General features: G+C 47.5%; 1 protein-coding gene across 2 annotated transcripts in view; it reads right to left on the bottom strand.

The window, feature by feature from the left end:
* The window catches only part of ABCA1 (ATP binding cassette subfamily A member 1), a 159,656-nt gene that overhangs the window by 44,950 nt on the left and 90,933 nt on the right, over positions 1 to 23,773 (bottom strand). For both annotated transcript variants that reach the window (XM_054986394.1, XM_054986393.1), the window contains exons 12-24: positions 22,155 to 22,343; positions 20,880 to 21,085; positions 20,607 to 20,783; positions 18,963 to 19,185; positions 17,521 to 17,742; positions 14,978 to 15,182; positions 12,708 to 12,818; positions 11,719 to 11,890; positions 11,489 to 11,620; positions 7,407 to 7,546; positions 4,321 to 4,458; positions 2,127 to 2,347; positions 836 to 908 (exon numbers count right to left, since the gene is read on the bottom strand). In XM_054986394.1, coding sequence (XP_054842369.1) covers positions 836 to 908; positions 2,127 to 2,347; positions 4,321 to 4,458; positions 7,407 to 7,546; positions 11,489 to 11,620; positions 11,719 to 11,890; positions 12,708 to 12,818; positions 14,978 to 15,182; positions 17,521 to 17,742; positions 18,963 to 19,185; positions 20,607 to 20,783; positions 20,880 to 21,085; positions 22,155 to 22,343 — 2,209 coding nt within the window. The remainder of the gene's footprint in view (positions 1 to 835; positions 909 to 2,126; positions 2,348 to 4,320; positions 4,459 to 7,406; positions 7,547 to 11,488; positions 11,621 to 11,718; positions 11,891 to 12,707; positions 12,819 to 14,977; positions 15,183 to 17,520; positions 17,743 to 18,962; positions 19,186 to 20,606; positions 20,784 to 20,879; positions 21,086 to 22,154; positions 22,344 to 23,773) is intronic.

Genomic DNA, 23,773 nt, shown 5'->3' with positions numbered 1-23,773 from the left:
TTCCAATACTAAATGCCTATTTCTCTGCATGCCGTACCAAAGTTAAGATGTCAGAGAGTTCCTGTCCACAGATTAACAGTGCAGTCCTAAAAGAGTTACATTCGATTTAATCGTATTTAAGCCAAAGGGTCTGGTAGGGTGTAACTTTACACTGTAATAATGTAAAAGATGAATGACAAAGGGAAAATGAAAGCAAAGCAGACAAGACTATCCGAGGCAGAAATGAGAACCAGTTAGGAAAAGGCACGGGAATAACGTCAGCGTTTAATCTTTCCTTGAATAAAGCTAGCAAACAACAAACCAGGCAAATACGGGGAAGGGGAGGGGGTCTGGAGCCCCGCATAGCAGGAGGCAGTGGTAGAAATAAAGCAAGTATGGGAAGGAACAAAGATGAGAAATAGTTTAGAGAAGAGATTAGAGCCAAGAAAGGGCATCAGGAGATAAAGAATTAAGGAATTGAAAAGGAGAATGCCACATACAAAAAGGAACAGGGTAGCCAGTGGAAACAACTGTGAAAAAAAGAGGTAAAACGTGGTCAAAGCAACCAGCAGAGAGAGACAAGATGGGTAGTAGACTTGAGAACAGAAAAATGAGAAAGAATACTTTTGCTGGCTAGGGGCATTAAGGAGTGATTCTTTATTGACTTCAACGCAACTGAACAATAGAAATCGAATGTCCAGATCAATCATCTTTGTGGAATAACCAAGTCAGGATGCTAAATTATCCCCAAATACCTGTTACTCCACCCAGGATGAAACAGCCATAGCCTAGTCACAAAAGATGGGAGACCAAGAAGCAAGTTGAATATGTCAAGATTATTTTTTTCATTTCTTACCGATCGTCAAAGTGTCACTTTCATGGTCACTGCCAAGTCCAGCGTCAGAACTACTCTGAGAGACGCTGTCGTCCTAGTTACAAAAGAAAAGGTAATCCGATTAATGCCAACCAGAATAAAAGTGGGGCTAAAATGTAAAATATTGCAAGCCTCTTTAAAACAAGAAGAAGCCGCTGGTGTTTGAAGAACTCAACTAGGTTTCTAAAGGCCATGAGCCAGTTACTGATCAGGGCTGAAAAACTGGCTTTTTAAGATCTACATAAGCTTCATGTTGTAGTTTCATCTGTGATAATTTAAAAAAAAATATTCTTTTTCCATTTCCAGTTACTGGGATTGCTTTTTCAAAGGGATGTTCACTGCCGAAGGAGGGGCTCTTTGATACTTTCCTGCTGAGAGCCAGTTTGGTGTATAATAGTAATAACATTCGATTTATACACCCACCCAGAGCAGTTTATGAAGTATGTCATTATTATCCCCACAACAATCACCCTGTGAGGTGGGTGGGGCTGAGAGAGCTCCAGAGAGCTGTGACTAGCCCAAGGTCACCCAGCTGGCTTCAAGGGGAGGAAGGGGGAATCAAACCCGGCTCTCCAGATTAGAGTCCCACGCTCTTAACCACCACACCAAACCGGCTCAACCACTACACCAAACTGTAGTGGTTAAGAGCAGCGGGACTCTAATCTGGAGAGCCAGTTTTGCTTCCCCACTCCTCTGCTTGAAGCCAGCTGGGTGACCTCGGGTCAGTGACAGCTTTTAGGAGCTCTCTCAGACCCACCCACCTCACAGGGTGATTGTTGTGGGGATAATAACAACACACTTGGTAAACCGCTCTGAGTGGGCATTCAGTTGTCCTGAAGAGCGGTATATAAATTGAATGTTATTATGAAAAAAGTCACCCCTAAAGTATTCAGTTCTTCCAAGAGAAGCAGTAACAGGAGGGCTCTAGACACCAGCGTTCTGTACACCCTCAGAATGAACGCAAATTTCTAATGCCATCGTTCGAGCAGACGAACAACCCATGGTTACATTTTCTCGTCTTGCCCTTCCTCCCGCTCGGAGCAGCCTGCATGGACCCCCCCCCCCTCAGCCTTTTCTCCTCACAACAATGCCGCAAAGTAGGAAAGGCCGAGAGATGGCACCTGGTCCAAGGTGGGTCCATAGCGGCACGTCCTAACACGAACCCGCGCCTCACAGTATGTTCTGGGCTCCAGAGGTCTCGCAGCCTCCTCTTAAGGTGCCTTCTAAACTAAAACCAGCGAGGAATTCGACAGCGCTTCCAAAAAACCGGCACCTTTTTCAGGAACGAGACCGTGCTGCTGCTGTTCCTGCAGGAGCTCAGCGAGGAGTCCACGTCCTTTTTGACCAGGGTCAAATAATAGCCTGTCCCCAGCTGGTTCTTCAGAAACAGCGAAGAGCCAACGCAGCACAGTTTGCCGTGAGATATGATGGCGATCCGGTCTCCGAGGATGTCCGCCTCATCCATGTGATGCGTTGAGAGAATGATGGTGCGGCCTGTGGACCGAGAAGTGGAAAACCAAATACGCTGAGCGACCCTTCTCGAGGGCTGCTAAAGCCAAAGCACAGGCAACCACAGGATACGTATCACAGTAATACTTCTATACTGTCCAATGGGAGACTGGCTGAGCCTAACTCAGGCGCTGGTGTAGGTTGCAGGTATATAATGTTCTCTTCTCTTCTGTACCTGTTCCACTGTCTCCTTTGTACCATGCCAAATAAGCTACTAATTGGGTGTGTTATGTGCCATCAAGTCACCTCTGACCTATGGCAACCCTATGAATGAAAGACCTCCAAAACATCCTATCATGAACAGACTTGCTCAGATCCTGCAAACGGGGGGACGTGGCTTCTTTCACTGAGTCAAGCCATCTTGGTTTAGGTTTTCCTCTTTTCCTACCGTATTCCACTTTTCCTGAGAATTTTGTCTTTTCATGATATGACCAAAGTACAATAGGCTCAGTTTTGTCATTTGAGTTTCCAGGGAGAATTCAGGCTTGATTTGATCTAGAACCCGCTTATTTGTCTTTTTGGCTGTCCATGGTATCTACAAACTCTTGTCCAGCACCGCATTTCAAATGAAAACTACTAATTACAAGGTTGGAATCTAGTAAGTAACCACTGATGAAGACATTTCCCCAAGAATCTGTTTAATGAGATTCTGGTAAACTGATGCAAGGGATATGGTTTCAGGGCAAGCCCAGGTGCTTCGTGCTGTGAAAACAATTTGTGGAATCTCTCCTCTAACATAAAAGGGGGGAATCTCCCATCTAAAGCATACACCAGGGATCCGTTTCTAATCTCAGTCCACTTAAAGATGAAGGCTATGAGTCGAGTTTAATCAGGGTTCAGTCAAGTTTTTCTACAAGCTGTATTAGTATTTTTTCTACTTCGTTTATATCTTGCCATTCTCCCCAACGGAGACCCCAAAGCAGCTTTTATCATTCTTCGGTCCTCTATTTCATCCTTACAACTATCATGTGAGTTAAGCTAAGCTTGGAACGTGCGGCTGGCCCAAGGTCACCCAGCAAGCTTTCATGGCAGACAAGGAATTTGAATCTGGGGTCTCCTGTTCAACATTCTAACCATTACATCACACTGGCTCTATTATTATTGTTGTTGTTGTTTAGTACCATATACTTATCATTTGCATAGCACTCTGTAGTGCTGGTAGTATTCCATGTATCTCTGCAATCTTTCCAACAGTAGATGTTGAAAAGTAGATGAGTAACAGAAGATGAGAAGACACCAGCCTTCCCAAATCTACTTAATGGGTTACAGTGCAATCCTAAGCAGAGTTACGCCAGTCTAGGCCCACTGGAATCAATGGATTTAGACAGGAGTGACTCTGCTTAGTATTGCACTGTTAGTGGTGGTGGTGAAATTTGAACCTAGGACAACTCCGTTTCTCAGGGTCAGATTAGCCGTAACACAAGAAATCCACAAATAATAAGATCTTCTTCATTCTCCCCACCCCACCCCCCAAAAAACACCTCATCAGCTGCCCAGCACAGACTACTGTGGGACAGACTGCTCAATCCTTTCCCTGTACCTTCAATTCAATTCAATTCAAATGGTCCCCCTGGAGCTGCCCTTAGTTCAGCGGGGACAAATAGAAAGGTATGAGATAATAGCTCAGTACTGAACATCCACTCCATGAAAAAAGTCCTGGGTTCAAGCCCTACGCTTTTTATTTGAAGAGCTCTCAAGCAGCAGGCACTCAGAAAGACAATTCTGCCCGAATCCTTAGAGATTCACTGCCGGCTGGAGTAAACAGACCTGCGTTAGCTTGATCCGCAGTATGACTCAGTGTAAGGCTGTTCCATACGGGTAGAACATACTTTCTCCATTCCTAAAGAAAAGGGCCCCTCTGTAGACAGGCGACTGCTACTTTCTTTTCATGCCATCGTTTGAAATTACCCCCTGGTTACACTCACACAAGCAGATCGCTGAAAGAGAGACGACGGTACCTTGGCGATATTTCAAAAGCAACTCCCAGATCCCTCGGCGAGAATACGGATCGACGCCTGCTGTCGGTTCATCCAGGATGACCACTTTAGAGCCGCCTACGAAGGCCAGCGCGACAGAAAGCTTTCTCTGCATGCCGCCTGTGAAGTCAAGCCATGTAGACAGAATTAATAGCATTTAGCCCACCTAGTATGCTTTAACCTTCCCCTTTGGAGGAAGGCGCGCTCTCTCTTCCCCCATCCTCACTACAGCCCTAAGTAGGTTGGATTGAAAGAGAGCATGAATGACCCAAGTGGTATGATGTATAAGCCGCCACGCCACGCCACGCCACGCCACGCCACGCCACGCAACCTCTGCAAAGGTTAATCTGATTTAATCCCAGGCTGCCTGTGGCCTCTACACACCTGTACACAAAGGCAGGAAGGTTACCATGAAGGTCCAGAGGCTGACGCCACAGTGCAGTGACCCAGCATGCCTAGAACCAGGGACGCCTCCAGCAACATTTGCTTCATAGGGGTTTTGCACATGATCCCATCACCTCCCCTGATTACGCACCAAGTGATTAATCTGGCTTCATCAAAGGAGCATGATTTTAAGGGGTTGTGATCCAGGCGCATTCACATTTGACACCAGTGAGGAAGGGATGAACTCGTGTGTGTGTGTGTGTGTGTGTGTGTGTGAGAGAGAGAGAGAGAGAGAGCTGGCCTACAGTCTTTCCGAGTGGATAGCTGAAAGTCATCAAGAGCTCTTCAATGTGCTAATTACTATGGAAAGGATTAAAAACAGAACAGCCCTGTAAGCCCTCTGGATGGGCAGGGGCTGGCTTCTGGCCACCCACCCACCGTCCTGCTTCACGTGTTTGTGAGGGATCCTCAGATGTGGGAGAGAGTGTGGGGGGGGGGGGCAGGTTAGCTTCACCTCGGTCCCTCCCTGGGGAATTAGCCTCAGGCCCTTGCTGGCTTGCTTTCTCTCTCGGGCTCTCATTCTCTCTCCACCAGCTTCTCCCCTCTTCTCCTCCCTGGCCTGCCTCTGGAGCTCTCCTCCCCCTCCCCCAACCTCCAATTCCCATCCACAAGACCTGGGCCAATCCCACGGCCAGATGCTGGAGGGCAGCCGGTCAGGAGCTGGGCCTGGGTAGTGGCCTGCCCCCCCTTCTTTCAGCATGGGAGACAGGCCCACCTCAACCAATAGGGACAGCATTCTCCTGGGGGGGAAAGGGGGATGGCCTGTCGGTCTAGGTGGAGGTTGCAGCCCCCTTGTTTCCCAGGCAAGGCCTCACGGGGTCACCACCCTCATCCCCCCACCGTCAGCGGCTGTCATGGTGTGGCCGAGAGGAGACTGGGGGTGAGGGGAGCATGGGGGACATCTGGCTGAGGAAAGGTGTGGGGCCGTGCCCAGGCTGCGCTGGGGCGGAATGCCCAGCCTACATTAGAGCCGCCTGCCTGGGCTGAGGAGAGGCCGCATGCCCCAATGGTGGACACACCAAGGGCCTGGGCAGCATGAGGGCCATTCACCTGGATGTGCGGGAAGCTGTGTCCTAGGTGGCAAGAGATCTGCATGGCTTGGCCAGGCATGGATGGCCCTCCTCTGCCACTGCAGAGTTGCCCAGCTGGCCTCCAACCTGCAGCAGCTGAGGTGAGGGTCGGCTGTTGAGGGCAGCTGTGCCCTGCGGCTGCCAAAGTCGCCAATGAGTTTCTCCTCCTGGGACTGTGGGGGGGGGGGCGGCGGCGGCAGTGGTTCTCCCCCAGAGGGGCTGAAGCTGAGTCCAGGTTGCCGATGACTGGAGTCTTGTAGCATCTTAAAGACCCAACAAGATTGTCCGGGAATAAGCTTTGGAGAGTCAAGCACCATCAGACAAGAGTATCTGACGAAGGCGCTTTGAATCTCAAAAGCTGAAGCACCGAGTCATTACTGACCCATGGGGGGACGTCGCATCAGACATTTTCTTGGCAGACTTTTGTTACAGGGTGGTTTGCCATTGCCTTTCCCAGTCACCTACCCTTTACCCCCAGGAAACTGGGTACTCATTTTACCAACCTCGGAAGATGGAAGGCTGAGAGCCAAGCTACAAGTGACAAATAACACTTACCTGGCAAGTGAACAGACTCACGCGTATTCCTCCCTGTTCACTTGCCATTCACTGGCCAGGCAAGTGTCATTCGTCACTTGTAGCTTGGCTCTGAGTCAACCTTGAGCTGGCTACCTGAACCCGCCAGGATCGAACTCAGGTCGTGAGCTGAGCTTGGACTGCAGTACTGCAGCTTACCACTCTGCGCCACAGGGCTCTTCTTCAAAAGCTTACTCCCTGAATAAAGTAGGTAGTAGCTACCTCCTACTAGACAGCCCACTTGCAGGAAGGGCAGGGTATAAGTTGAATAAAAAATAAAAAAATAAATATCTACTATCTACTAGACCGCTGGTATTGTAATGCTTTTATCTATGGAGTACCACATTTGGGCATACTACATATAGTTTGTGGTTACCCCAACACAAAAAAGGCATTGTGCAGCTGTAAAAGAGCGACCAAAATAATTGCAGAGCACCTTCCAGAATGAGGAGAAAAGGTGAAAGTGTTTGAGGGTAATTAGTTTAGGGGGGGAAATGACCAGAAGTGGGGAAGGAAGAAGACAAGAGAGAAATTTTTATCCCTCTCCCACACTTGAAATGGGAAGGAACTCTCTGTGCAATTGATTCTAGACAGAGAAACAAATATTCATCCGGACTCTTCTTGAAAACTGCCAGTGAAGGGGAGCTCACCACCCTCCCTAGGCAGCTGATTCCACCTTTGAACTAATCTGACCGTGAAAAAGTTCTTCCTAATATCCAGCCGGTACCTTTGTGCATGTAATTTAAGCCCGTTGCTTTGAGTCCTATCCTCTGCTGCCAACTGGAACAGCTCCTTGCCCTCCTCCAAATGACAGCCTTTCAAATATTTAAAGAGAGCAATCATGTCCCCCCTCAACCTCCTCTTCTCCAAACTAAACATTCCCCAGGCCCTCAGCCTTTCCTCGTAGGGCTCGGTCTCCAGACTTCTTATGTTCTTATGGGTATGCAGATACAAGAAGCAAGGCGAGCGCAATGAACTTACCAGAGAGTTTACTTGTCTTGGATTTCAGTTTGTGAGGCAAGCCAACATCTATCGCCATCTGCTCCAGCTCCCTTTTCACCAGCTTTTCCGACAGCCCCTTTAGGCGGGCATAAAACCAGATGTGCTCCTCCACTGTCAAACTAGGTATGGGGGGGAAAAAACAGAGACACTTTTTGTGAGGAAATTCTGTGCTCTGTTTTTCATATTTGCCTACCCTGAAAGTTTAAACACGCTCAGGGGAAAAAAACCCTTTTCAGAGGGCTCAAACAGAGAACATTATGCATCTTTAACTGTCTATAAAATGCAAACGGAAGGCTCGTGCACCCTCAGTTTGCTTTGGGCTTCAATATCCACTTAGTTTCACTATTTAAAACTGTTGGAGTATAGCTATGTTTTGTGTAGCTAGAAGAAGAGAAGATTCTCTTTAAAGCCCTGAGTGGGTTGGGACCGGCATATCTTCGGGACCGCCTCTCCCTGTACGTTCCCCGGAGATCGCTTCAATCAGCGAATAAATATTTACTTGTGGTCCCCGGCCCTAAGGAAGCCCGCCTCGCTTCAACCAGGTCCAGGGCCTTTTCAGTCCTGGCCCCAGCCTGGTGGAACGCTCTGTCAATGGAAACCCGGGCCCAGCGGGACATATTATCGTTCCGCTGGGCCTGTAAGACAGAGCTGTTCCGCCAGGCGTTTGGTGATTGAAGGGGGCGGTGCCATGTTGGCCTCCCACCTTTGGGGTGGGGAAGGTTCTCCCCACCACTGCACCTTGTTAATTTGTTTTATTATTTGTATATTGATTTTAGTTTTTGTTTTTATCGATTTTAACTGTTCACCGCCCAGAGCCCCTGGGGATGGGCGGTATATAAATTGAAAAAATAAATAAATAAATAAATAAATTCTGCAGGGAGCAGCAAGTCCCTTCTTTCTAATAAGGGTTTTCTTCCTTGTCTGTCTACAGAATGATTCTCTCAGGGCAATCTCTCAGAACAGTCTCAGCTATCAAGGCAGCTAGTTAATTTCTCCTCTTTCCTATCCAGTTTGCTAGCTGGACCCTTTCCAGTCAGGCTTCAGACCAGGGCATGGGACAGCAACACCTCTAGTAGCATTAGTGGATGATCTCTGTCTGAATAGAGACAAAGGCCATGCCTCCTTACTGCTTCTATTAGATCTGTCTGCAGCCTTTGATACAGTAGACCATGCCATCCTGTTGAGGCGTGTAGAAACAGAAATGGGCATCAAAGGATGTGCCCTGGACTGGTTTAAATTGTTTCTTTTGGAGAGGTCTCAAAGGGTTGCCATTGGAGATCAGCTATCTCCAGAATGGGGTTCCGCAGGGTGCAATCTTATCTCTCATGTTATTCAACCTCTACGTAAAGCCTTTAGGAGAACTCATTTGCAGCTGGATGTCATCAATATGCAGATGACACCCAACTCTGTAAATCACTATCGAGGTCCCCACAGGTTGCAGCGGAAGTCTTAAATCGCTGCCTGACAGCCGTGGTGAAATGGTTGAAAAACAACAAATTGAAATTGAACCCAGACAAGACTGAAGTGATGCTTGTTGGGAAGGCAGAGATCTGGAAGGACATTGTACTCCCCACTTTCGATGGGAGTTCGTCTGACCCTTGCAGACTCTGTTAAGAGCCTAGGGGTTATACTGGATCCAGCGCGACTACTAGAAAAACAAGTTAAGGCAGCGGCAAAAAATGCTTTCGACAACCTCACTCTAGCCTGGAAGATGGCTTCTTATCTGGACACGGCTGACCTGGCCACTCGGATCCATGCTATGGTAACATCAAGGCTTGACTGTTGTAATGCTCTATACACTGGCCTCCCATCTAAGTTAACTAGGAGGCTCCAATCAGTGCAAAATGCTGCAGCTCGATTGTTATCAGGAGCGAGCAGGAGCATGAACATCACCCCCATCCTACAGTCGCTCCACTGGCTACCCATCAGTTACCGCACTCAGTTCAAGGTATTAATTATTACATACAAAGTTCTTCAGGGCTTTGGTCCGGCATACCTTTGTAATCCGCCCTGAGCCTGCTGGAAATGTGGGGATGGGGGAATAGAAGTCGAAAAGTCAAAATAAATAAAAATACCTACGGGACCGCCTCCCTCCCTATGTTCCTCCACGGCAGCTTCCCTCATCTGAACAGGGTCTCCTGCAGGTGCCAGGCTGCACACGGGTGAAGTCAGCAGCAGCCCGTACAAGGGCTTTCTCTGTGGTGGCCCCTATCCTGTGGAACGACCTGCCTGAGGAAGTCAGAAGAGCCCCCACTCTCCTGGCTTTCCGTAAACGATGGGAAACCAAACTATTCAAAAAGGCTTTTTACTCAACTGGGAGGGCTGCATTGTAGGGATGGGGTCTCAGATGCTTCACTAACAAGTTGGGGATCATAGACTTCATCACTATTTTTGCCTTATATATCATCTGCTGCTTTAAATATGTGCTCCTATGTACAACCAGTGCTCCGTGTTGTCTGTTAGTCCTAGAATTGATTATGTTTTGCTCCAGTATTTCTTCTACTCTGTCTTGGATCCTTGCTAATACTATGCCTTTTAAACTTGTATCTGTTTCCCTTATGGTGTTGTATTGAAATGTACTTGATACTGATTGTATTAACCTCATACTGTGTAATCCACCTTGAGTCTCAGTGAGAAAGGCGGACTATAAATGATGTAAATAAAATAAAAATATAAATAAAGCTCTTGTTACTCCTATTCAGTTCCATGTCCTCATGGGCATTCTGCCAACGAAAACTGCCCGCTATGCCCTGCCATTACTCAGGCACATCCCATTTCTAAGAAACCAACCTCTCCTTGGAAAGTAGGTCACGGGGCAAATCTTCTGAGCCAAAGGTGCATTGCAAAGAGGGAGAAATTTGGGGTTTGTTTTTAAAGGTCTTAAGCTCCAAGTTTGCGAACGCAGTTAAAAATGTTAAAATGTACCAAGAACCCTGCACTTCTTAGAAACAAAAAGGCAAATAAAAAGAAACAGCTTTTTAAAAAACATTCTTTACAAGCCAGCTGTGTAACTTTGAAGGGCCTCCCTCACAGCCTTTGTACATCTGGCAACAGACAGACATTTAAGGTGGCGTGGAGCTGACAGCTGTACAGCCAGGGAAAGAGAACAAAGGTCCTTCTTTGCAGGAAAGATGACAAGTTCCCGATTTTTCCACTATTCATTTCAATGAAGCAGAAATACATGTCTGAAAAAGCAAGCAGGCACCCAGAAACCTCAACTGAGTACTGTTTGGGGAGAGCATTAATCGAACCCTTGTTTTCAAACATGCATTTCCCCTCCAATCTATTACTGCTGGAATTAGCAGAGGAGAGGACATTTCCATCGCTCTCATCCTACTTCATATCCCTCCCCCCAGCCACATTGTGCCAAGTCCTGTTTCTGGGGACCCCGGAACTGCATTTCAGTGAGTGCTGTGGGGTTACAGGAAGGGTCAGGAAGGTTTCGTCCCTTCGGTGGAGCTCCACTCACAGGATCCAATGTTCACATTACAAAGTCCTTGTGTTTGTGGGGGGCTGACAAGAAGATTTCCTATCAGACATGCCCTGGGAGTTCTGTGCTTCCCAAACACATGCTAGCCCTTCTCTGCACATGGCTGTGGCACGGGAAGAAGCAGCTTCAACCTTCCCGCGCCATTTTCACAGCCTTTAAACTGCCCTGGAGAGCCGCTATTCGCCCCCCTGTTACTTAACGTGGTTCAGAAATTCCACTTCACATCTGATACGAAGTCCTGGGGTCACCCCCCCCCACACACACACACACTCCATACAAATACGAGGGCATTTAATGTAAACGTTGGCCCTGAAGTGCTGCACCTGAAGGCACTGCCAAAGAAAAGGTCATAACAACCTAGAATCCAAACCGGATGGTGTGGCTGTCACCAACAGGTCCCATTGTTGAGTGCAATGCAGGGAAGGGAAATACGAAGCACAACCAGGGGTGTTTGCCACAGACAAGCCCTCCCTTTCCACACACGCAGGCTTCCTGTAAAGATGGCCTGTAATCTCTTTCTTATGAAAAAATTAACAGTCCAAGGCAAGTGTGATTCAGGGTGTGAACTCACTCGTCAAACAAGACGTTGTGCTGAGGGCAGACCCCCAGATTCTGCCGAATGCTGCTGAGTTCGGAGCGGATGTCTTTGCCCAGGATGAAGGCTGTGCCAGAAGTGGGTGGAAATAATCCAGTCAAGATGGACCTAAGTGGAACAGAAGGGAGACGGAGTCCGAAGTCACAAGAGAGGAATAAGGCACAGGGAAAGGGATTTGTCCTGATTTTCACAGCACGGCCACCTACATTGTGGTTGTTTTCCCAGCTCCATTGTGTCCCAGGAAGGAGGTGATCTGTCCTTCGTAGAAATTCAGTGTAAGGCCATCTACAGCCAGCTTTTTGCCATCGCGATAAACCTTCACCAGGCTTTGAATGGATACTCCAAGCCTCAGATGACTCGGTTCTTCTTCCACACAGACTTTGGGACAGGAAAATAAATGATTCAGTAAAGCAGGGGATGTCATAAACACATGCAGGCTACTGAAACATGAGACCAGACAGCATCAGAAGAGAAATCCATCACTGCATTTGATGCAAACGCTGGCAACCCAAGGGGATACAGTTCCTGTAAATCTAACAGAGGGCCAAACTACAACTGACGAATGACCCTTGAACGGCAAGTGAACAGACTCGCATGTACTCCTCCCTGTTCACCTGCGCTCCACTTGCCCTCCACTCGATCACGTAGTGTAATTCGTACAAGTGTAATTCGTCACTTGTAGCTTGGCCGTCAGCCCCAGAGGAAATCTGATCTGTTGGAATGGTTTCCTCTAAGGAACCATTGGCCGGGGTGTGAGTGTGTGTCTGTACTGGATTTGGTCAAGTAAGGGCAAGTTTCCTGTTGTCATTAAAGAGGCTTAGAGCCAAGCTACACGTGACGCCTGACACAGGTTGGACACTTGTCAGCTTCCCTCAAGTCTTGATGGGAAATGTAGGCAGCTTGGCGGAATGTTGGACAAGTGACAGTTGAAAAGTCCATTGGACAGCAGTCAGAGAGCCAAGCTGCAAGACCAGGACACCTACATTTCCCATCAAAACTTGAGGGAAGCTGACAAGTGTCCAACCTGTGTCAGGCGTCACTTGTAGCTTGGCTCTTAGGCTAGGTTTGTCTTGGCACCTGAGGAAATGTAAGATGGAGCAGGCCAGCGTGCCTTTCCATTCCATACTTGAACCCTCTTGTATTGATTGACTTGTCTGTGTGTGTGTGTGGCTAAACAGAGAGATCGGTTACTTACTTTCAGATGACCCTGGGCGTAGAGAGGGTAGCTGCTGCTCCTTAGATTCCTCGCCACACCAATAGGACTTCAAAAAGGGGAAGTACCAGGGCCTGGGAATGCCATACTGGCCTACATCAGGAGACAAAAACAACTGAGGTTAGATTGAGAAGAATCGTGTCTAACGTTCTCGATGTGTAGAAGATATGGCAGTCTTTGAAGGAGTGTATTCTAATCTCTCTACTGCATTTTTATCCCCGCCCTGCTTCCTCCGTGGAGCTTAGAGCGGCATACGTGGATCCCCCTTCCTCCATTTCACCCTCACAAGAAGTCTATGAAGCAAGTTAGGCTGAGAGAGAATGACTAGCACAAGGTTTACCAGCAAGTTTCATGGCAGACGGGAGTTCGGAACCAAGGCCTCCCTGGCTCTTGTCCAGCACCACAGACATGACACCACACTGGTTATTTTGTGCTACTCTACAAACACTAAGTTGGAGCCTACCCCATCCTACCACAGCCTTCTTCCCACCTAAGGAGCCTCTCTTTAACCGGAGTGGCTCTTCCTCCAATGGAACAGGGGAGGGTTGAATCCAGTCCAGTGAAGCTAGGCTCTGCCCAAGATGCAAATCTGCCAGCAGCCTTGGGCGATCTTCTCACCGACAGGGTGAGAGTCCACTGAGTCTAAACACTGAAATTATCAGCGACATGTGCTGAGTGGAAGATGAAAAGCCAGTTCTTTCATTTTGGGAATCACACTTGGATATAAGTTGGTTTTAATCGTTTTCTTTCCACATCCTAGGAAAAGTGCTGGTTTTTGTAAGCTCTTTTGGTCTTTGGTGTGCCTTTATATAAATTTAGATGGAAGTATTTTACCATAATTAGATTATAGTATTCTGTTCTGGCTTATTCTCGCTTCTCCTTCTTGAAAGTAAAATGACACAAATCAACTTAGCAAAACTCAGCATGGTTGAAAAATCAACTTATCCAGTCATGCGCCCTTCAGGGCGCTATTCCCAGTAGCATCAAATGGCACAACTGAAATAGCTATTCCAAGAAATGTTTATATTCAGCAAACCTAATGGATTCTAACAGTACGATGTTCAAGTGCAAAATTCTTCTCCAAGAACTGAGAAGTCCTCTTGCAAACTTAGATTCTCCTTTTAACCACTTCATATATTCTGTTAGTGAAATCTTTCCCTAACCTCAGGCTTTAAAAATCTTGGGGGGGTGGGGGAGCAGACTGGCCCAGGCAAGGAACAGGTCTCTATCAATGACCTCCCCTAAATCTCCTTCCTGTTTCCTCAAAGTAGCCCTAAGTAGCTAATCTACACCAGCTTTAATCCATCAGGCATAGCCCTGTAATGAACTTTTAATGTGCATAAACGAGCCATGGGTCGGGGGGGCTGCCTCAAGCTGCAATATCCTGAATTTGTTCACTACATTTTTACCTTACTTTTGGACATAAAGTGGCTAACAATATTCCCCCTTTCTCAATTTTAGCTGCAACACCATCGGCCCTGTGAGTTCGGTTTGGACAGTGTATGTACGGCTGGCAAAATTCCCTAGCAGAGAAGGAATCTTTACTTGGAGTCTCTGTACACGAGACACCTCGGTGTGTGATCATCAAGTGTAGGGAGATGCAATTTTAGCCAGGAAGCATTGTTTAAAAAGACAGAGCTGGCGGAGATCACTCCTCAGAGGGTTTGTCCATTTCCCTTCACCTTCCCAAAGGCTCTGTCAATGTCACCTCTCCAGTCTAAAACTGCGTGAGATCGCAGTGAGGAATGGAAATGGGCTGGAGCTGCCTTCTAGAGCTGAGCTTGGACCTGGAGAGGTTATAATGGGCTGAAGTTTCCCTTCTGGCATTTCAAAGCCTCTTCACACAGCTCCAGTGTATAGCAAAGCCTTTGCCCTGCCGCCGGCTCTGTCTTTTCCAACTACCCTTCCAAGCTAACATTGCATCTCCTGATATGTATTCTTCACGTGTCAGATGTCTTGTGTAGAGATCCTAGTTTGACATTCTTACCATTACATCATACTGGTTCTGAATCTGCTGCTGTGGCCACGATACTAGAATGTCCCAGGATCTCCTGGGTAAACAACCATATAGCAGTCACTATTTCCGGCAGACTTAAGAATCTACCACTGCAGATTTGTTTTGTGCCTGCTGTCTCCCAGGTTGGTCCCATCATGGAAGCAGAGGCAGCCTCAGCTGGATTCACCTGAGGAGGCACGGCGTATTGGAGCCCAATGAGGAGAGGTTAAGGCATCACAGAGTGAGAAAGGCTTACCTGGGAAGACAGACTCAATGTACCAAGTCATGATCCCGTATAGCAAAGTGTCGAAGAGCATCATGCACAAAGAAGTGGTCAGGTTGAAGCTGTCTTCTTCTAGGGGGCTTTCAAGGATGTTCTCCCACTGCACTCCAACGCCCTGCTCTTCAAACAGGGAAAAGTACTCACAGCCAAACCCAAAGGCGACCGGAGAAAGCAGGCTCTGGAGAGGAAAGGCACCCATTTGCATCATAGTATCAGAGTTGGAAGGGGCCATACAGACCATCTAGTCCAACCCCCTGCCCAGTGCAGGGTCCGCCTAAAGCATCTCTGACAAATATTCATCCAGCCTCTTCTTGAAAAATGCCAGTGACGGGGAGCTCACCACCTCCCTAGGCAGCTGATTCCACTTCTGAACTACTCTGACTGTGTAAAAGTTCTTCTTAATATCCAGCTGGTAATCTTTCTGCATGTAATTTAAGCCCGTTGTTTCGGGTCCTACCCTCTGCTGCCAACTGGAACAGCTCCTTGCCCTCCTCCAAATGACAGCCTTTCAAATATTTAAAGAGAGCAATCATGTCCCCCCTCAATCTCCTCTTCTCCAAACTAAACATTCCCAAGGCCCTCAGCCTTTCCTCGTAGGGCTCAGTCTCCAGGCCCCTGATCATCCTCGTCCCTCTCCTCTGCACCCTCTCGATTTTGGCCCCATCTTTTTTGAAGTGAGGCCTCCAGAACTGCACACAATACTCCAGGTGTGGCCTGACCAAGGCAGTATAGAGAGGGGCTATGACCTCCTGCGATTTCGACGCTATGGCCCCTTTGATACAACCCAGGATTGAATTGGCCTTTTTTGCCACCGCATCACACTGACTGCTCATATTCAGTTTACAGTCCACTCTTACCCCAAGATCTCTTTCACATATACCACTGCCCAGAAGTGTATCCCCCATCCAGTATTTGTGCTTCCCATTCTTGTGGCCCAGATGTAATACTGTACATTTATCTATGCTGAATTGCATCCTATTAACAGCTGCCCACTTCTCCAGAGTATTCAGGTCTTGCTGAATTTTAATTCTATCTTCTTGGGTGTTTGCTACTCCTCCCAATTTGGTATTATCAGAAAATTTAATGCAAATAACTAGTGCCTTCATCAATCATTTTGTAAGAGGAAGGAAAGAATGCAAGTGACTGATAAGATCAGCCCTGCGGGAGTTACAAACACTACCGTAACAAGGATCAAATGTGGACCAGTATGTTACTGCACTGGCTGCTCCAGTCATGTTTGGTGCTAAGCAGCTGGGGCAAAACAAGATGGTTTCCTATCACCTGACTTTTGACCAATTAGGTGGCAAGGAACCATGCCTGCCTTTTTTGAAGTGAGGCCTCCAGAACTGCACACAATACTCCAGGTGTGGCCTGACCAAGGCAGTATAGAGAGGGGCTTTGACCCCTTTATCCAGGGGGTCCTGGAGCGCTGTGAAGAACGGCCCTGCGGCTAACTAAGAGCTGCAACTGTTAGGCCTGCAAGGTTGGTTCACACCTGGAAAGGAGGAGAAGGTTTTGGGACACACAACTCATCAAGGGATTTAAGGAAAGATTTTTTAAAAATCTAATGGACAAACCTGTTGAGCTTTTGAAGGAACACAGTCCTATAAACTCAAGGCACCACAGACCTACGGAGAGGAGACCGTACAGGAAACTGAAGATCTAACTGCGTATTATGTTACGTCTGTCCCCTGAGAGTTGGGCCTGACTCAGATCAGAACCCTGGTGGCGTGGAAAGGAGGAGGGTCAGTCTGTGGAAGGGAGCCACAGCTCAGCCCCCCCCCCCCAGGTCATTTCCCCAACCTGAACTAGCCCCAGGGAGGTGATTTCTGTTCTGCTGGGAAAACGTACACACATCCTTCAGTGGATCCCCAATGGGGCCATTTCAGGTTGTTGACACAGCATGGAGGGGCAAAGGCTGAAGGGCCCCCTTCCCCTGCATACCACAGTCCCGATCTGAATTAGGCCCACACACGCCATAAAACAGGGAACATCCAGATCATGTCTGTCAACCCGATCTGAAATCAGACATGGGGAAAGTATAACAACTGATTAGGCCCTTGATGAGAGACCCCACAGGTGCCCGAGGACCCCTGTCTCTTTGAGCCACATACCGTATCACAGGCGTGCCCCTAAACATGTGGAAGAATCCTGCTTATCAATTGGTAGGACAATATGATGACCATGCTAACCCCAAAGACACAGAGAATAAAGTTTAATTTTTTAAAAAAACTTTATGAACTTGCTCTGTCAGGGCAGAGGTAGTGCAAAGAGGAGAAGGAACTCTGTATTTGCCAGGCTCTAGTTTGTTAAGGCCCGCAAAGGTTCCTTTCCCCTCATTATCACTTCAGGGAAAACGGAATAAAAATGTAGCAAATCAGGAAAGAATGGGGTAGTCTTGAAGGGGCCAGGCCTGTAAGTTTGAACTGCGGAAAGGTGGAGCTGAGGAGAAATTTTTTACAGGCCCCAGGAGCTCTGCCCAGCCTAGGCCGAAACCCAAGCCTCCGATTACTTACTGCAAATATTTTGAGAGAGTAGCCGATGTAATCCTGCCAGGCAACACACAGAACGTAGGGCAAGTAGAGAGTGAAGTAGATGATCCCTCCGCAAGCGGCCGCCAGGTTGGCCCTGGAGAATAAGGTGCTGATGAGGAAACACTGCAAGATGGTCACCACACCAAAGACAGACAGGAAGATGAACACCACGCTGGGATCACTGTACGGCAGCAGGTTCCCGTTCTGCATAAAGAGAAAACCAGTGGCAGGAACATGAAGCACTTGGGCCGTCAGGTTGTTTTTAAAGGAAGAAACACACCAAGGAATATTTAAAGGAATTGGGGGGGGGGGTGGAGAGAGATTTGTGTTTGCAAGCGCAGCTATAAATGTTCATCAGGGAGCCAAAGGGTGGCTACAGCAACTTATCCAACATATTTTCTGCGCTAAACCTTCATTTGCTATTGTGCAATGTATGAAAAGGTCCCGGTATCCGTCCACCCTGTCATACCTACTGTGAGACCTCTGATCTCTGTTGTCTTTTTATGAAGCCAAGCTAGATTGTGATTATTTTCACGCTATTACTTTTGCATCCTTTCTTCTGGTTAGTTTCGGGTGGGTGGTCTGTAGCAGAAGAGTAAGATTCGGGTCCAGTAACACCTTAGAGACCATCTAGATTTCCAGGGTGTGAGCTTTTGAGAGTCAGAACTCCCTTTAATTTAATTTAATTTATTAGATTTATTATTCTGCCCTCCCCACACCAGCAGGCTCAGGGCGGATTACAATTTATATACTCTTAAAATACATCTAACAATTACACAGTTTAAAATTATAAATATATAAACATCCTAACATTTAAAATGCATATATATATATATACATACACGTATACTCAATGACATAATAAAATGCACTATGTGCATACACAAGGCACCTCCTTGTCACCTTCACCTGCGCATTTACAGTGGTGCTCAACAGATGGAGGATGTCGCTAGTGGGGAGGGCACAGACCATACTCGACTAGACGGGGCGGGGGGGGGGCTTCACCTAGCATCAACCATATGCCTGGTGGAACAGCTCTGTCTTACAGGCCCGGCGAAAAGACAATAAATCCTGCCAGGCCCTGGTCTCATTAGACAAAGCGTTCCACCAGGCTGGGGCCAGGGTCGAAAAGGCCCTGGTCGACACCAGGCGGGCCTCCCTGGGGACAGGGACCTTCAGCAGATGTTTGCCTTGGTCAGATACCAACGACGAAGGGAGGTCTGATTCTCAAAAGCCTTTTGCCTCCGTGAAAAAGTGAACGAATGAAGTAAGCTGAGCATAAATAAGAGTTGCACCCATCCTTGCAGTCAACAGGCTTTGAAGCCCAATGCCCTGCCTAGGATCACACGGCGTATTTTCGTCACTTCAGCCACCACACCACACCACACCAACCACATCAAAATGAAACATGGAGCCGGCCGCACCTTGAGGATGAACACCAGGAGCCCCGCACTCAAGAGGAGGGGGACGAGGCTGCTGATGAACCAGCTGAGCCACAGGATGCCGTTGTCGAGGCCCATGATCCTCATCGTCTCCTTCAGGCGGGCCTCCTTCTCGTACACGATCCCTTTGACAATCACCGCCACAGAGTAAATCCAAGCCAGCGTCATGAAGAGGGGCATCGATCGACTCATGACGCGCAGGAAGCTAAGCACGGAACCGGGCCAGAAGGAAAGTAAAAGAACAGGGGTCATGATCTTGAACTGGCAGTAAGCTTGGGGCAGACAAAAAGGGAGCAGCTCCTCACACGACATGTTCACTTGTGCAACACACTATCCCAACCTCCCATCTTATATGGTTTTTAAAAGAGCTATAGTTGTGATGGCCAAATAGAAAGTCAGTGGCGTTATAGCTCTGACTACTCAAAGATGCCTCTACAAACAGTCAAGAGGAAGGCCATCTCTATTTCAGAGGCATCGAACTCGTCATTATTGGAACAGGATACATAAAGTATATCCCTGCAGAGTGCCATTTTGGACCCAGGAACTACAAGCTGCTCTTGTTACTAAAAGGGTAGAAATACACATTACTAAGTATCCAGAAACGCTCAAGTGAACCACATTTCACGTGTCCCCCCCTTCAACTTCCCATGCACTCGCTCGCACAGTCACACTTCAGTTTGCTCCGTGTGAGTACATTCACAAGTCCTCCTCAACTGCTAAAAGTATCCCAGGCTGTTTACAACTGCCAAATTCCCAGTTTCCCTGACCTCCCACAGCCATTCATTGAAATGCAGATCTTCACACTTCCCCACATCTTAGAGCAGAACCACAAGTGACAAAAGGCACAGATTGGACACTTGTCAGCTTCCCTCAAGTTTTGATGGGAAATGTAGGCGTCCTGGTCTTGCAGCTTGGCTCTCCGACTGCTGTCCAATGGACTTTTCAACTGTCACTTGTCCAACATTCCGCCAAGCTGCCTACATTTCCCGCCAAAACTTGAGGGAAGCTGACAAGGGTCCAACCTGTGCCTTTTGTCACTTGTGGTTCTGCTCTTAAAGAAAAGCAAATTGGCAAGTCAGAGGAGCCTAAAGCACTTGCTCTACCGTGTCCATCCCTGAGAGTTCTCACTGAGAAAACAGAGCTGAACTGGAGCTCTGCCCTCCCCACTGGGCGTTTCTGCTCACTGGCAAATGCAATCACACAAAGAGAAAGCCGAACGCACGTGTGCTGAGCAAGAGAGAGCCTGCACGTGAACTGAGGACCACAAACAAAATCCTGCGTTTGAGCATCCTCAGGTAATTCAGAACACTCTAAAAACCCTGTAGCAGTGCTGGTCACATGAAAAAGTCTCTGTGAGATAGTCCAAAAGGGATTCCTAGAGTGGCTTCTTCACCTTCGGCAGCAGCATCTTAAACAAAATGGCACCATTTGGAGAACGATTCCCATCTCTGCATCCCACTCACAGAAGTGCTTTTTTGGCACTATTCCCAACACTGCCAAAGCAGACAGCTTAAGAGTCTGTCCAAATTGCCCCCTGAATGTGTTACCCTGCAATTCAGGCTTACTATAACCGAATCTGGTAGACCTATCCATGTGGGAAGACCCCTCATTTACACAGAAACTCACATGTCATCGACGTAACAGGGGTACGGCATCTGCTGCACATACACGCCCGTTTTCTTCTGTGAGCCCGTGAGAGCCCGGATGATCGCTTGCTCCACCACATCCTGCAGGTAAGCGAAGCCTCCCCAGATGTAGCGCATGTCTTCAAAGGGGTCGGCTCGAGGGCCTGGATCCCAGTACCTGCACCAAAGCACCACATATTACTGTCTGCCAGAAACTCCAGTGCCTACTTCCGCGCATCTGTGAACTGACAGAGCCCCTCTGAGGAATGCTTACCCGTCCTTAATTTTATTAGTCCTTTCCACATTGTCTATGTCCATCCGTATCTTGTACTTGACATGATGAGGCAATTTTGTGCTGCCCGGAGCCATTTCAGGGAAGACGATGCCGGCCCAAAATCTCCTCTGGTCTAGCAGTTCCATGGACTTGTTGATAAGCCGCACCTCGTTTGGCACAGGTTCCAGTTTGTCCAAATTGACACACTGTGGTGAAGGCAGAAAACAGCATTCTGTGCCTGTTTTTCTGCTGGTTTGGAGGGTGGGGGTGGGGACTATTCTTAAACTGCTGCTGTTGCAGCTTTATGAGTTTCAAATTTATTTTAAGGGTTCTATATAAAGTGTGCCCTGACCTGGATAGCCCAGGAGAGCCTGATCTCATCAGATCTCAGAAGATAAGCAGGGTCGGCCTTGGTTAGTAATTGGATGGCCTCCAGCGAAGACCAGGGTTGCAGAGGCAGACAGTGGCAAACTACCTCTTTTAATCTCTTGCCATGAAAACCCTGCCAGGGGTTGCCATAAGCTAGCAATGACTTGAGAGCACTTTCCTCCACATCATCACATCCCAGAAGCTAAACAGTGTTGGCCTTTGTTAGTAATTGGATGGAAGACCTCCACCAAAGACCAGAGTTGCAGAGCCAGGCAATGGCAAACAACCTCTTTAGTTTCATGCCATGAAAACCCCGCCAGGGGTCACCGTAAGTCAACTTTGACTTGAGGGCAGGATTTCATTTTTCATATAAAGTGCTTTATTGTTTCATTTTATGTTGCTAGTTGCTTCAAGAAGATGCCAGCGAATGTGAGATAGATTTTTTTTTAAAAAAAATTAATCTCTGTCCTGCTTCCCTGCCCCCACCCTGCACCCAGTCATCAATTCTTCTAAACCAAAAAAGTGTCGAATTCCTGAGCCTTTCCTCACAGGGAAGGCAATTCAACCCCTTGACCATTTTACATATCCATCCTAAGCAGCGTTACTGCCTTCTAAGTCCACTGAAGTCCACCTTTCGGCACCTTTTCCAACACTCTTTTTGGGGCACAGTGACCAGAACTGTCCAAAGGCCCACCACCGCTCTATAAAAGGACATGAAAATTCTTGTCTTTTCCCCCCAGTTCCTCTTCTAATAATCCCGAGCGCAGAACTTACCTTCTTCACTTCGCATCATTTTCTAAACCACTATGAAGAAAAATATAATTGTCCTGACAAATATAGAAGGCCAAACCGTTGCCTTGAGGGAAATAAGCACCAGATATGTCCAAGCAGCAACGGGATACTCACTTCCATGAATCGGGAAATAGTCATAACAGCTCGATCTGTCTCATTGAACGCATCTCTCCAGGAGTAGGTCGAGCCATTCACCGGTTGAACGTCCTCTGGGTCTTTTGCCAAGAACATAGCAACATCTTCAGTGGTCCAGCTTGTACCTTCCAAGTATTGCTGCCAGAGGTCCTTGTTCTTGAGTAAGGTCTGATGTGATCAGTATGGGGGAAAGGATCACAGTTAATTTACCTCGGGAGTGAGGGGATGGGTAAAAACCAGCAACAGAGTTTGTCTTCATTTTTTTGACACATCTATGTTTGCAGTCTTGTGAGAATTTTGAGTTATGATTCCGCACACGTTGGATAATGCACTTTCAATGCACTTTATCTATAGTTTGAGGTGGATTTTTTCTTCTGTACACAAAAAAATCCGTTCCAAATGATCTATAAAGAGGATTGGAAGTGCATTATCCAACGTGTGCGGAATCACTCATTATCTTAAGCCAGAGGCAAAACCATTGTAATTCTGAGTGCACATCCCCTTGGCTTTGGTGACTGGACATTTTTATGTCTGTTCTTTTATCACTCCACCAAGAACTCTCTCTTGCACTGGCCCTTGGGTTTCCTGAATTCTAGCTTGTGTCTCTATAGTTAGTAGCCCCTGCTCTGCTGTCAGTGGCCTTCCGACTCTGAAGCATCCCCAATTCACACTAGTGAAGGCTGCCACTTGGACAAGTAACTCTTTCCGTACCGGGACCCTGCCTTGTAAAAGCCATCGACATGTTCAGAATTCATACAATTTTTGCAAGACCGCACCACATCAGAATAGAGGTTTGGAATGGAGGGAAGATACTTCCCCGCTATCTAAAAATCTCCCCACATTTTGAAAACCAAGTTTAGCCTAGTCCTTTCTAGCTATCCACACACAGGTGTTTTTAAGGGAGAAGCGGAGCATTTGGATATGTGGTCCCGCACCTGCGTTCTGTAGTCGAACAGTCACCTGGAAGTCTACCATTGAAACAGGGTGGAAACTGAAAGGTGCAATAAAATAAAAAATCTACATGCTTATCTTGCCCTGTTTGGTATTGACTTGGGCCTTTCCCTTTTTTATTTTTGCTTCAGCAGGTGGCAGCCTTACACAGTGTCTCTGGGAAAAACGGATACCATTGCCAAAAGAAAACAAACAACCCACCGCTGACCAGAGAGGCTTAGGCGAAGAAATGAGCTGTTTTGGCGACTGCTGGTTGTTAAGCTCTGCCCGTGTATTCTGAAGGGTTCTCCACAAAAAGAGTGGGCAAAGAGACAACCAAATATGATTGGATATGAAGGGATTATATCCAGTACAGGAATTCTCCACAGACAAGAAATTACGGGACAATAAATCTGGAGACAAACAAGCTAGAAAACGATTCTGCTCTGTACAATCAAACAAGCCAATGTGGTATAGTGGCTACAGTGATAAACTAGGATGTGGAAGATCCATGACTGATTCCCTACTCTGCCATGGAAGCTTCCTGGATGTCCTTGGGACAGCCACACAACCTACCTCACAGGATTGTTGTGAGGAAAAAAGAGAGGAGAATGATTTAGGCCACTTTGGGTCTCCTTTGAGGAGAAAGGCAGGATACAAATGAAGTA

This window comes from Eublepharis macularius, chromosome 8 (genome assembly GCF_028583425.1).
Source record: "Eublepharis macularius isolate TG4126 chromosome 8, MPM_Emac_v1.0, whole genome shotgun sequence".
NCBI classification, from domain to species: Eukaryota; Metazoa; Chordata; class Lepidosauria; order Squamata; family Eublepharidae; genus Eublepharis; species Eublepharis macularius.
This window is presented reverse-complemented; position numbering and strand designations above follow the sequence as displayed.